The sequence below is a fragment of the Sorex fumeus genome, unplaced genomic scaffold (genome assembly GCF_029834395.1).
Source record: "Sorex fumeus unplaced genomic scaffold, SorFum_2.1 ptg000128l, whole genome shotgun sequence".
Lineage (NCBI taxonomy): Eukaryota > Metazoa > Chordata > Mammalia > Eulipotyphla > Soricidae > Sorex > Sorex fumeus.
Window position 1 is genome coordinate 59,045,645 of NW_026606185.1, and position 12,022 is coordinate 59,057,666.

The window sequence follows — 12,022 nt, forward strand, 5'->3', positions numbered from 1 at the left end:
TGAACGGATGATGTGTTTGATAAGGGGGGGGACTTTTTTGAAGATTTCTGTTCGGGAGCAGCCGAGACAGCTGCGATTCATAGGCGACGCTGATTGCCAGAGACGCTATGGATTGGCATGGTGTCCTGGAGCTCACGGATCCTGATCAATACCCCTACACTCACACGCCAGATGGTTTGGGGAAGGACAAAAATAAAATCGTCCAAATCAACCCACCATTATGTCTTTTTTTGTATTGCTCTGATAAACGTAGTTGTGGCACAAAAGTGTTCAGTCCAACACAAAACCTTCAGGATTGCGAACACTTGGATGGAAATAAGCCATCTCTTCTTGCTGGGATCTGGCCTGTGGTTACTGTTGTTTAGTAAAAGCAAAGCTCAGGGACTCCTTATCCAGATCGGGTTTACTTGTGGTCTGTTTATTTTTTTTCTTGAATAATTTATAGGGCTTCTGTTTTAATTGAACATTCACCTCTCTCTCTGTTTCTCTCTGTTTCTCTCTCTCTCTCTCTCTGAGCTTCGAAAAAATTTAAAGTATGAAGCACATATGAAAAGCTCTGCTCATAAATATTTTCAATCTGTCCTTTGCAACTGCTAATTCAAGTTCATATTTTTTTCTTTCACACTGTAATAGCCTACAGAGCCTAGTGTTAATACCACATTTCTTTACGTATGTCTTTTGATGCAGTTCAGTGTTGGATCTTAAAGAAAGTAGCACCTGCAGCTCTAAGATCCTAAGAAATTAGTATCCTGCTTCTGAGAGAATGACTTGTGCAACTGTTTGTCCAGATTCTGATAGTCGTGAGCCAGCATTTCCACCACCACATTTCTATACAGTGAACCAAATGCTGAGGGGAAGGGAAAATGGGAATATAACTACGAATATAACTACGTATTACACGGAAACATTCTCAGCCGCAGAACTTCAGGAGGTTGAGAAGACAGAAAGAAAACAGCTCCTGCTTTAATTTCCCTAACTATAGAGGGAAAAAAAAACAAAGATGATTTCAAAACATATTTGAAAATCTAATTAGTACTGGTACTCTTTAAAATAACCTTGAAGTAGAAAAGAAATATTTCTTTTTTTCATTATCAGAAAGAAAGGGGAAAGAGCACGCAAACCTCATTCGGTAAATAATACTAATTTAAATAAATCAGGATGTTGCCGAAACAAGCACATTCATTTTCCATTTAAAGGGGCTCTGGATGGAATAGAAAAACCTCAAACCACCATTAGAAAAACAACATGAAAAATCTGCTTTAATCTAGCCCAATGAAATTATACACAAAGAAGCCAATACGATTTCATGATTTCCCTGAGATCGCCAATATTGATCGAGGAAGGAGGAGGGATGGTGGGAGTAAGAGGGAGGGAGGGAGGGAGACAGAATATGCAACTCACCTTTCAACTCCCCGGCACGTGACTGCTCCCAGCACACCGAAATGCAATTCCCAGGAGCAGATTTATCTCGGTGGCCTGGTAAATGACTTTATTATTTTGAAAAATTATTTAAATGACAATTGATATACTTAAGTTTCTGCAGGGGGACAGTGCCTACGAGTTGTGGTCAGCCTGAGGTTAGCGGCTACTGCTTGGCCCTGAAACCAGGGCCGAAGAGACTGAGTTCCCAGCACACCAGACAGATCTTTCCCTTGGCCTTACTCCTCTCCGGCCCTCTTGTAGTCTCTGAGTACACCTGCCCTAACAGAAGGTTGTAATCTGGAGAACTTTTGCTTAACTTGGTGCATATTTCAAACATTAACTAATCCAAATTCTCCCACGTTTCCTTCTAGCCTAAGATGCAGAGAGGGGAAAAGAGAGAGACAGTACAGAGGGTGAAGGGCCCGGGTGGGGAGGACGGGGAACCAGAAAATGGAATTATTTCACTTGTCAAGTATTGCAACATTAAAGATCTGGGCAGCTAGAAATGTAGTTCTTGTAAAGCAAGGCTTCTGCCACTTTCTTGTCTAGGCTTTGATAGTGCAGCGAAGAAGCTATTTGGAAGAATAATTGGCAAGGTATTGGCCAGAGCTCAATAAAGTTGATCTATGAATAACGTCACCGCGCATTCCTGCCACAGGATGGTGTGTGTAACAGGGGTGGAGTGGGGGGCTGCCCTGTAGCTGGAAGAGAGAGGAGAGCAGCTGTAAAAGGTCACAGCGAGGAAGAACAGTTTTCCAAATGAATTAAACCTTTCTCTAGAGCCAGGAAGACACACACATGCAGTGTTCCAGGCTATGTCCTTGTTTTCTTATCAAGTTTTCTCTAACAGCTGGAAGTGGTTGGAGGGGGCTGTCTTAAGAAGACCCCCTGCTCTTCTTTTGACAGCTGATCAAAAGAAAATAGGTCACGCTTCTCAAACTTATGTCCACCCTGTCTTTAATTACTGTCTCTTTAAACAAAGGCAACATCTGCGCAACCTCAGCTCGCTTGAATCTTCGGAGGCAAACCGGGCACAACCTGCTTGGGAAGAATCTGTTACTTTTAAGGCTTTCAGTACCGGGTGGCTCTGGCTCTTCCGCCACCCCTCCACCCCCACGGGGGTCGCCAACGTCTCCACCTCCTCCTGCTACACTCCCAAGTCCCCGACCTGGGACTACCAAAGCCCAAAACACGGAGATCCTGGAAGACGAAGATGCACTTTTAAAAGCTGCGGCTAGCGAGTGTTCTAGAACTCCCCATGGCTCTGGTCTTTTCAGAAACAAGGTTTGAATAGACAGATGTCGGCCAAGGTTTCATGTCAGCTGCCCACTGCCAACCGGGTCGTTCTCTCTCTCTCTCTCTCTCTCTCTCTCTCTCTCTCTCTCTCTCTCTCTCTCTCTCTCTCTCTCTCTCTCCTCTCTCCCCCCTCCTCCTCTTCTTCCTCTTCCTCCTCCCTCCCTCTCTCTCTCTCCTTTCCTTCTCCTTCTCTTTTCTCTCTCTCCCTTGACACTCGAGTGTGTGTATTTGTGTGTGAGTGTGTGTGTATGTGTGTGTAAGGCGAAATCTGCGGTATTATCCCAGATGGTTCCCTTACACTGCCTCCCCAGAAGTTTGCTCACTATAGGCATCTGCACCTGCAATCCTCCTGCTGCACGGCCGTCCCCCACCCCCTCCAGCCCCCCACTTCTTTGCTGATGGGACAGACACGCTTTTGGTCACCTTGAAACCGCAGTTCCAGGACTTCTAGTTCGGTTTTGCAATCTAGCAGGGTCCTTCTGAAGTCTCATAACTGGGAGATTTATGGGCTCGCCGTGTAATTAAACGATGTTATTGTGTTAACTTTGCATGCATTACGGAGGCTGTAGTCTTCCCTGGGCTTTTTTTTTTTTCCTCCGCGGCGAGGGCGCTGGAGTTCCTCGCGCCGCCGGCTAGATTATGCACGTCCCGGGCTGGGGAATTTACTCTGCATTCGAATGCATTAGCGCCAGCATCTTAAAAGGCTCAACTACCGGCTGGGAGCTCGGGACGCCCGGGAAGTGGCACGCCTGCAGATGCGTGTTTGTTTTCTTTTTTTTTTTTTCTTTTTTACACCAGCCGTAGAGGAGTCCTTTTTACTCTTACTACCGTGGACAAAACCTCGGGGCGAGGAGGCGAAGGGAACCGAAGCAATGTCCCTTTCCCCAGATCGCGGCTGCCCAGAGGGACACTGCGCGGCATCTTTAACATAATTTCTCTCCCTCGCCCTCCTCTCGGCCCGACTCCCTCCTTCCCCTCCCTCCTTCTCCTTGACGTTTGATTCCAGTGGCAGAGCAGGGAGGGGGGGGGAGAGAGCACAGAGCCGTCAGCCAAACATGAAACGCGCGGCCCCGCCCTCATCGCGACCATTGGTCGATCCGCGCCTCGGGCCCGCCCCCTCGGGTAGCGGCGGCTCCGGAGTGGCCACCGGCGGAGCCCATCGGCCGCCGCCCCGCCCCGGGCCCGGGAGGGTAGGTTGGCTGCCCGGGCGAGCGGCAGAGCCCTTCTGGACAGCTCCCGCTCACCCAAACAGAAGACGTCGGCGCCGGAGCGGGCTCGGACATGGCCAGGCAGCGCGCCGGCCCGAGCGGCGGGGCCCGGTGATCCCCTCCCTCCCTCCCCGCCCCCCTCCCCATCTCCCGCCCGCACGCCCCGTCCGCCCCCTCCCCGCCCCCACTCGGGGCGCGCCCGCCCGCCCGCGCGCGCACACACACGCGCACACACACACGCACGCACACACACACACACACACTCCCGCACTCGCGCGCCCGCCCCCGCGGCCGCGGCTCCTGCTCCGCCACGCGCGCCTCGCCAGCCGGCCGGCCGCCCCCGCCGCCCCCGGGCCCCGATGGACTGAATGAAGGCTGCCTACACCGCTTATCGATGCCTCACCAAAGACCTAGAAGGCTGCGCCATGAACCCGGAGCTGACAATGGAAAGTCTGGGCACTTTGCACGGGCCGGCCGGCGGCGGCAGCGGCGGGGGCGGCGGCGGGGGCGGCGGGGGCGGCGGCGGGGGCCCGGGCCATGAGCCGGAGCTGCTGGCCAGCCCCAGCCCCCACCACGCGGGCCGCGGCGCCGCCGGCTCGCTGCGGGGCCCGCCGCCCCCGCCGCCGCCGCCGCCGCCGCCGCCGCCGCCGACCGCGCACCAGGAGCTGGGCACGGCGGCGGCGGCGGCCGCGGCGGCGTCGCGCTCGGCCATGGTCACTAGCATGGCCTCGATCCTGGACGGCGGCGACTACCGGCCCGAGCTCTCCATCCCGCTCCACCACGCCATGAGCATGTCCTGCGACTCGTCCCCGCCCGGCATGGGCATGAGCAACACCTACACCACGCTGACGCCGCTCCAGCCGCTGCCGCCCATCTCCACCGTGTCCGACAAGTTCCACCACCCGCACCCGCACCACCACCCGCACCACCACCACCACCACCACCACCAGCGCCTGTCGGGCAACGTCAGCGGCAGCTTCACCCTCATGCGCGACGAGCGCGGGCTCCCGGCCATGAACAACCTCTACGGCCCCTACAAAGAGATGCCCGGCATGGGCCAGAGCCTGTCCCCGCTGGCCGCCACGCCGCTGGGCAACGGGCTGGGCGGCCTCCACAACGCGCAGCAGAGCCTGCCCAACTACGGGCCCCCGGGCCACGACAAGATGCTCAGCCCCAACTTCGACGCGCACCACACTGCCATGCTGACCCGCGGCGAGCAGCACCTGTCCCGCGGCCTGGGCACCCCGCCCGCGGCCATGATGTCGCACCTCAATGGCCTGCACCACCCGGGCCACGCGCAGTCCCACGGGCCCGTGCTGGCGCCCAGCCGCGAGCGGCCGCCCTCGTCGTCGTCGGGCTCGCAGGTGGCCACGTCGGGCCAGCTGGAGGAGATCAACACCAAGGAGGTGGCCCAGCGCATCACCGCCGAGCTGAAGCGCTACAGCATCCCGCAGGCGATCTTCGCGCAGCGGGTGCTCTGCCGCTCTCAGGGGACGCTCTCCGACCTGCTCCGGAACCCCAAACCCTGGAGTAAACTCAAGTCTGGCAGGGAGACCTTCCGCAGGATGTGGAAGTGGCTGCAAGAGCCCGAATTCCAGCGCATGTCCGCCTTACGCCTGGCAGGTCAGTGGGGAGGGGCGCGCGCGGCGGGGCAGAGGGGTTTGGGGCGCCTGTGGCCCCCGCGGCCCTGGGTGCTCTCCTCTCCCCTCCCTCCCTATTTCTTCTGGACTTTAGTTCCTCTTGCATTTCCTCTCTTTTCCTCCTCCTTGTTTCTCAGCGCCCATTGACACCACCACCCCCATCTTCTACCCTTTCCCTTAAGTGTGCCAACTAGACCCTCGCTTTGCGACCTTCCCCGGTCGCGGGAGGCGGGATGGACTTAGGCAACGTCTGCTCCAAGTACCGTCTTTCCCGGACTTAAGGCCCGCCGCTTGCCCTGAAGTCAAAAGCCCAATCAGTGCACTTGAACTCTTGTTGAGACAATACAGTTTGCAGTTTCGCGGGCTGCCAGGCTGCTTAGATGGGGGGCACGGAAGGGCCTTTGCCCTTCAGAAGGGAGAACTTCCCTCTTCTCTCCTACCCATCCTCGCAGGCAAACTTCTTTGGCCATTGGCTGGAGTCACAACCTGGCCGGCGGCGCGCAGGGAGCTGGTGGTAGGATACAGCAGCGCTTCCCCAGCCCATCCCAGGCGTTGGCATTGGAAGAGGGGGACTTTTCTGGTCCTCTGAGCGTGCAGGGGTCAGCTCCCATCTTATTGCCCCGAGCATGGTGGGGACGGTGCAAGGAAAGTGAAACTGCCACTTTTTTTTGGGGGGGGGGGGACGACGAGGGAGGAGAAACTGAGAGTGAATGCTCCCAGGTTCGCTCGCCAGCCGCCCTAGCCCGGCTCTCGGCTTTTGCTAAGAGGAATGTGCCGAGGCTTGGCTGGGTTCCGGAAGAATCTCAGCGCTTGCGGGCAGAGGTGCTGAGAAATTAAGATGCAGGTTAGTTAATGTATCTTGGCCGCAGGCTAGAGGCTCCGCCTTTGCATTAAGCGAACGGAGCGCGGCGGCTGGGGAGAGCTAGCGGCCCGCGGGAGGGGACGGGTCGTGGCGCTGGTTACATTGTTCTGGAGCGGGCTTGGCTCTTTGTGCCTCCTCTAGCGGCCGAGCCGCGAGGTACAGCCCTCTATTGTTCTAGGAGCACGGAAACCTCCTGTGTGGGCGGCGGGAGCCCGAGAGAAAGACGCAGCGGTGGCTGCGACTGGCACGCAGTTGCGCGCTTTTGTGCGCGCAGACCTGGCGCGGGGCGCGTGGCAGTTGCGCGGCGCCCAGGTCCGCGCGGCGCACCCAGGGGCACAAAGTGGCAGGCTCCCCGCCGGGAGCACACCCGTCCCCCGCAGCTGGCCGCGATCGGCGGCCTCTGTGGGATGGATGTGATCTCTCCGGGTGGGCGCGCCTTCTGGGGCGGCAGGCGGTGATTTACAGTGCCGCGGGGAGCGGGACGCGCGCGGGTCGGAGCCGCCCGCACACAACGCGCTTCCGGAGCCGCGAGCTCGGGCTTCCTCCTCTTCCCGCTCGCGGGTGCTCTGGCAGAACCGCTCAATCCGCTTGATGAGATGCACGGACGGGGCTGCGTGTGCTCTCAGGCCTGAGGAGGGGGCGTTTCTTTCTGTGGACAGTTGGAGGACCCTCGGTCACCAGCCTGTTCTCGCCCTGCACTGTGAATCTGTGAAGATAAAACTAGCTTTCCCGAGAAGATCTTCCCCAAATCGGGGCGCTCCACACGCATCTTTCCCCGGGATCAGAAATCTGCTTTTTCTTTCTTTCTCCTTTTGCTTACTTCCTCTCCTGCGATTTCCTCTGATTTCCTCTTGGTGGGCAGCAAAGAGGAAACAGTGAATTGGGAGTAGTAAAGACATTGAAAAGTACATTTCTGAGCCGGCTGGTATCTGCTTTGTTTTAGGCCCCAGCATTGCGCTGCCAATCCCTCTGGGATGAGCCGTGGCGCTAGGCTGGCTTCCGGGGCACAGGGGGACCCGGGGAACTTGGCAACCCATGTTGGGGGGCGGGGGTTACAGTGAAAGGCAGGATGACAACTCGCCAACTCCGGGGAGATCTCTCGGAGCACTGCCGCCCCCTCACGCCCGGCGAGCAAAGGACAGAGCTTTTTGAAAACACGTGCCTTCTGCCTGCAGTGTCTGAGCTGAGGGCTGGCGGGTGCCGGGCGCTGGGCAATTTTTACAGTGGCCCCGAGTCGCAAGGATAAAGGAAGTGTATGGTGTCTCCTAGGGACCCGCTTCCCACCCACCCCAATGCGGGGAGGTTCCTGGGGGTGGGGTGGACAGCCTCAGGCACCCGAGGACTCTTCCAGAGGATCCGGGAGCCACCGCCTTAGCTGGAGACTGTAGAGGGACCGCCTTCAGGCCGTGGGAAATTCCTGTCCAAGCACCGCGCTTTGCTTGTGCATTCAAATCTATGTCTGTTTTATTACCCCGAGTTGAAAGGGGACATGCACTTTTGCCTTTTTATCTGGCCATTTTATCAGCAACTACAAGTGTGTCGAGTGGTTATTATTACACCGGAGCCCTTTCAGTTGGGGGTCAGTAGATCAGTCTCTTCCTAAGCGGGGGCTGGGAAGTAGGTATTATGTGCCCAGGAGCGCTAGGGGCCTGCGGCCAGCGAGGAGCGGAGTATTGATCGCAGCCCTCGCCGGGCGCCGCGGAAGGCTCGCACTGAAGGGCTTAAACAAGCCAGTGGCTCTGCGGGGAGCTGGGCCCACACGCTCGCCCAGACCACCAAGCCGACCCCCGCCCCCATCTCCTTTTTCCTCCCTCCTGGCTCTCCTCTTCCCTCTTGCCCCCTCCATCTCTCTATTTCTGCTCTCCCCACTCTCTCTTTCAACCCTCCCCTGCATTCTGGCTGCTCCCCAAAGTCATGCCAAGGCCCTAGCAGGACTGGAGTTTGTGAGCCCTCAAAACTGGTGTCCGATTTCCAGAGACCCCCCCCCCCACCTTCTTAGGTAAAGTATTATCAAGGCACGGACAGGCAGGCCCACTGCCATCACACCCGCGCCCCTGACTCCCAGCAAACCACTGAGCGTGCCCACAGCCCACAGGGACGTTTTTCCCGGGAATGGCTAAGGTTTCGGGGAACCCCGATCGCTCCAACAGGAGGGTTGGGAGCATGGGCTGGAGGCGCGCCGCTTCCCGGAGAAGGTGGTGAGGGCGGCCGCGCTTTTGGTTCTCAGATGAGCGTGTTGTTCATTCGGGGCCTGGAGGATTTTCTTTCCCCGGGTGGGCCGGAGTGCTTGAACTCTCACAGCTTCCAGAACACTCTTGGGCTTGGAGCCCAGCAGGCCTTTCACCAGCACCAGCAGAAACACGGAGCGAGTGAGCAGAGCGGGCAGGAACCTGGATGGGTGCCCTGCGGAGGGACGAAGGGAGGATTAGAGCGACGCGAGCCCAGGTGCCCACCATGCGTCCGGCGCTCGCTTACACCAACCTCACCTGAGTGGCCTGGCTGGGTTCCACTGACCGGGCCACGGAGTGCGCCCTTACCGTCTCCATCCCCTCCCGGCCGTCTCCTGCGCCCCAGGCGGAGCTCTTCTGGGAGAACGCTGGCCGCCTGTGGGGTGCGCTCCCGAAACCTTTGACCACAACACACCCCACTCCCCCAGCTCGCTGCCGGATATCGGGGCCAGCCCAGCCACTTCCCCAGCTCTCGAGCTCAGAGGGCTGAAGGCCAGCGGCGGAGCACATGACGTTTCCGCCCGCCGGTTGGTGGGATTGATCTGGAGAAGCTCGAGGCCGGCCGGCCGGGTCAAGTCCCCCCGGGCCTGGAAAACACTTTCCCCGCCGGCGCGGGGCATTGCGGGAGCAGTAGGCGGCGCGGGGCCGAGGCCCGATCCGGAGGGAGGGTCGGTCGAGTAGCGGGCGCAAAGGAGACCCAGCGCCGGGCGCCCTCGACGCGCGAGGCGGCGCGTTTATTTTTATTCCAGGCTTTCCACCGTGTGTGGTTATGTCACTTGCTCAAACAAATGTGTATATGGAGGGAGATCGATGCTGATAATGTTTAGAAGATTAAAAGAGCATTAATGCTGGCAACAATAACGTAAACGTGTGGACCCAGATTTCATTGATCTGGAACCTGATCCGGCGCGTTTCCAGTAAGCCCGACGGCGCGCGCTGCTCTTCCCAGCAGAGCGCTCGCCAGAGCCCCGACTCCCCAGCGTCCTGGCTCCCAGGTCCGTGCCGGCGCGGCCCCGGCCTCTCCTCCCCCGCTCCACGCCGGCTCCTTCCCGGGCTTTCTCCGTCCTCCAGGCGCGGGGCCGCCTGTCCCCGATCGCGCGCACACCCCACTGTTGGTGCTCAGGATTTCGGCCTCGCTAGCGGCAGATTCGAGCAGGTGTCTTGCGCGCGCGCGCGCGAGCCCCGCGCCCGAGTCCCTCAGCTCCCTCTCCAGGGGCCCTCGCCATCGACCGTCGCCCCCTTTCCTAGCAGGAAACCATTCCGGAAATTCGCTCTCCAGAGGCAACAGCCTGGAGAGGGAACCCAACTTAGGAGCGGCACAGCCTCTTGTTTCCTGGGCCTCCGCCCATTCGCGGAAGCCCACCCTCCCGAGCCCCTCATATTCGAGAACATTCCCACTGAAGATTCCCCTCCGCAGAACTTCCACTCAGGGTCAGAGGCCTGGGGACTTCATGCCTGGATCCACCCACTGTTCTTGGGACTAATCGCATCAGCCCCTGGAGAATTGGTTTCCTACCCCCATAGAAAGTTTGCATTGGGGATCCCCTCAGCTCCCCCCCAAATCTGGTGAGAAATTCTGCCCCGAGGCCTGGGGAGTGAGCCTGTGAGGTTTGCTTTGAGACTCCACCAAGCCACCTCCCCCCCACACCCACAAAGCCACCTTCCTCCTCCACCCCCAGAGAGATCTAGCCCTGCTCGAAGCTCTCCTGGCCTAAAGGGTGGCTTATTCTTCCAGAATAACCTACATCTGGTTTGACTGGAAAGAAGGAAAGAGCTGGGGGTGGGAAGGGAGCCACGTGGTGCGTCCCATCTGAAACTCCTCCCGGAGAAGTCTCTGTCTTCCGTGAGTCTCCCCGCTCCTGAGGAGACCAGAAAGGAGACCAGAAGGGGAGAGAGAAAAGCCAGCAGGGTAATCTTCTGCTTCTTCCCACCCTCTGCAGAGGTGAACCCCGCAAGTGGCCTTCCTTGAAGAAGGGAGCCTTGATTCAGCTTCTAGGCTCCTAGGTCCACCCCCACGCCCCCCTCGCCTCCCCTACTCCCCAGGAAAATTGGGCAGCAAGTCAGGGAAGGGGATCAGATAGAGAAAGGGAGGAGGGGTGAGGCTTCTCCCACCTGGGAGACAACTGCCCCCCTCCCCAGTGGCCCCATGTGAACTGTCTTTGGGGTGCAGGAAGAGCCTTAAGGAGTCCCCACCTCCATCTTAAAATTCACAGACAAATGAATGGTGGGGGGAGGGGGAGACTGAGCTCTCCCTGCAACCTCCCACCCCCACACTCCATTCTCCTTGCTCTCCGGTAGCTCTATCCAGCTTTCGGAACTCCAGCCCTGAGATTCAGGGGAAGGGACACCCACATCCTCTGTGGTCCTCAGGCTGAGGCTTCCTTGCCTGGCCTGAAAGGAAGGGCAGAAAGAGCCTTTTCAAGTCCAGATACACGAAGGGCCCCAGGGGAGTTGCTGTCACCCCAGTTTCCTTTGGGGACTCAACCTCATCTCGCCTGATCTCTTGGTCTCAGGCCTTTGGAGCCATCCCCCCTCTTCTCCACCCCTCCCCCACCGCGATCTGGCTCTCTCCTGGCAAGGCTGGGGAACCTTGTGTGGTGCCCTGGATTGAACCTTGGCTCAGCTGCCTCTGCCGCACTCACGCCTTTCCAGCCTTTTCTAAATGGCAGATGAGAGGAAGGGGATTGTCGGGATGAAAGTGCCTGGCCCACCCGGGACTGCTGGTGGTGTTGGCAGAAGCTGTGTCAGGAAAAGTGGTGTCATGTAGGAGAGCCCTGGGGAACTGAGTGCCTCAAAGCAGAAGCAGCGAGATGCTTGATTTTTGTGTCTGGATTTTTTTTTGCCAAAGGAAGGGAATTGAGCCAGAAATGAATAGAATGATTGTCTGGAAAAAGGGCAGGGGGCCATGGAGGTACCCCAGGCCTTACACTTCACCTGTAGACCCCAGGGGCTCGTACACACACACACACACACACACACACACACACACACACACACACACACCCTTGTTCTTCCCAAGGTGGAGGGCCGCACGTCACTTCCTTCATCACTTCCTTCCGGAAGAAGCTATTCTTTGTGGAGAAAGATGATGGGTGAGGACAGCCCCTTGGCATCCCGTTTGTCTCCCTAAACCACTTCAGAGCCTGTGTGGGAAGGGCTCTTGGGCTTCTCGGTCTCGGTCTCGCTCCAGACACAGTTGAGAATGCGCATGCCCAGTGTTTCCAAGGGGCAGGCAAGGAGGAGGTAGGTAGCAGGTGTGGGCGCGGGTGTAGAGGGGCCCAGCACGGAGGCAGCTGTGGGTAGTGCCCATGGAGCGAGTCCCACTTGGGAAGCAGGCTTCCTAGAAGCTGTGGACATTTGTTATGA

The 12,022-nt window shown here is 58.1% G+C and overlaps 1 protein-coding gene across 1 annotated transcript in view; it reads left to right on the forward strand.

Annotated features, from left to right (window-relative positions):
- The first annotated feature begins 4,294 nt into the window (after positions 1-4,294).
- The window catches only part of ONECUT2 (one cut homeobox 2), a 42,433-nt gene continuing 34,705 nt past the window's right edge, over positions 4,295-12,022 (forward strand). The window contains exon 1 of the mRNA XM_056138192.1: positions 4,295-5,549. Within this exon, the coding sequence (XP_055994167.1) occupies positions 4,295-5,549 (1,255 nt within the window). The remainder of the gene's footprint in view (positions 5,550-12,022) is intronic.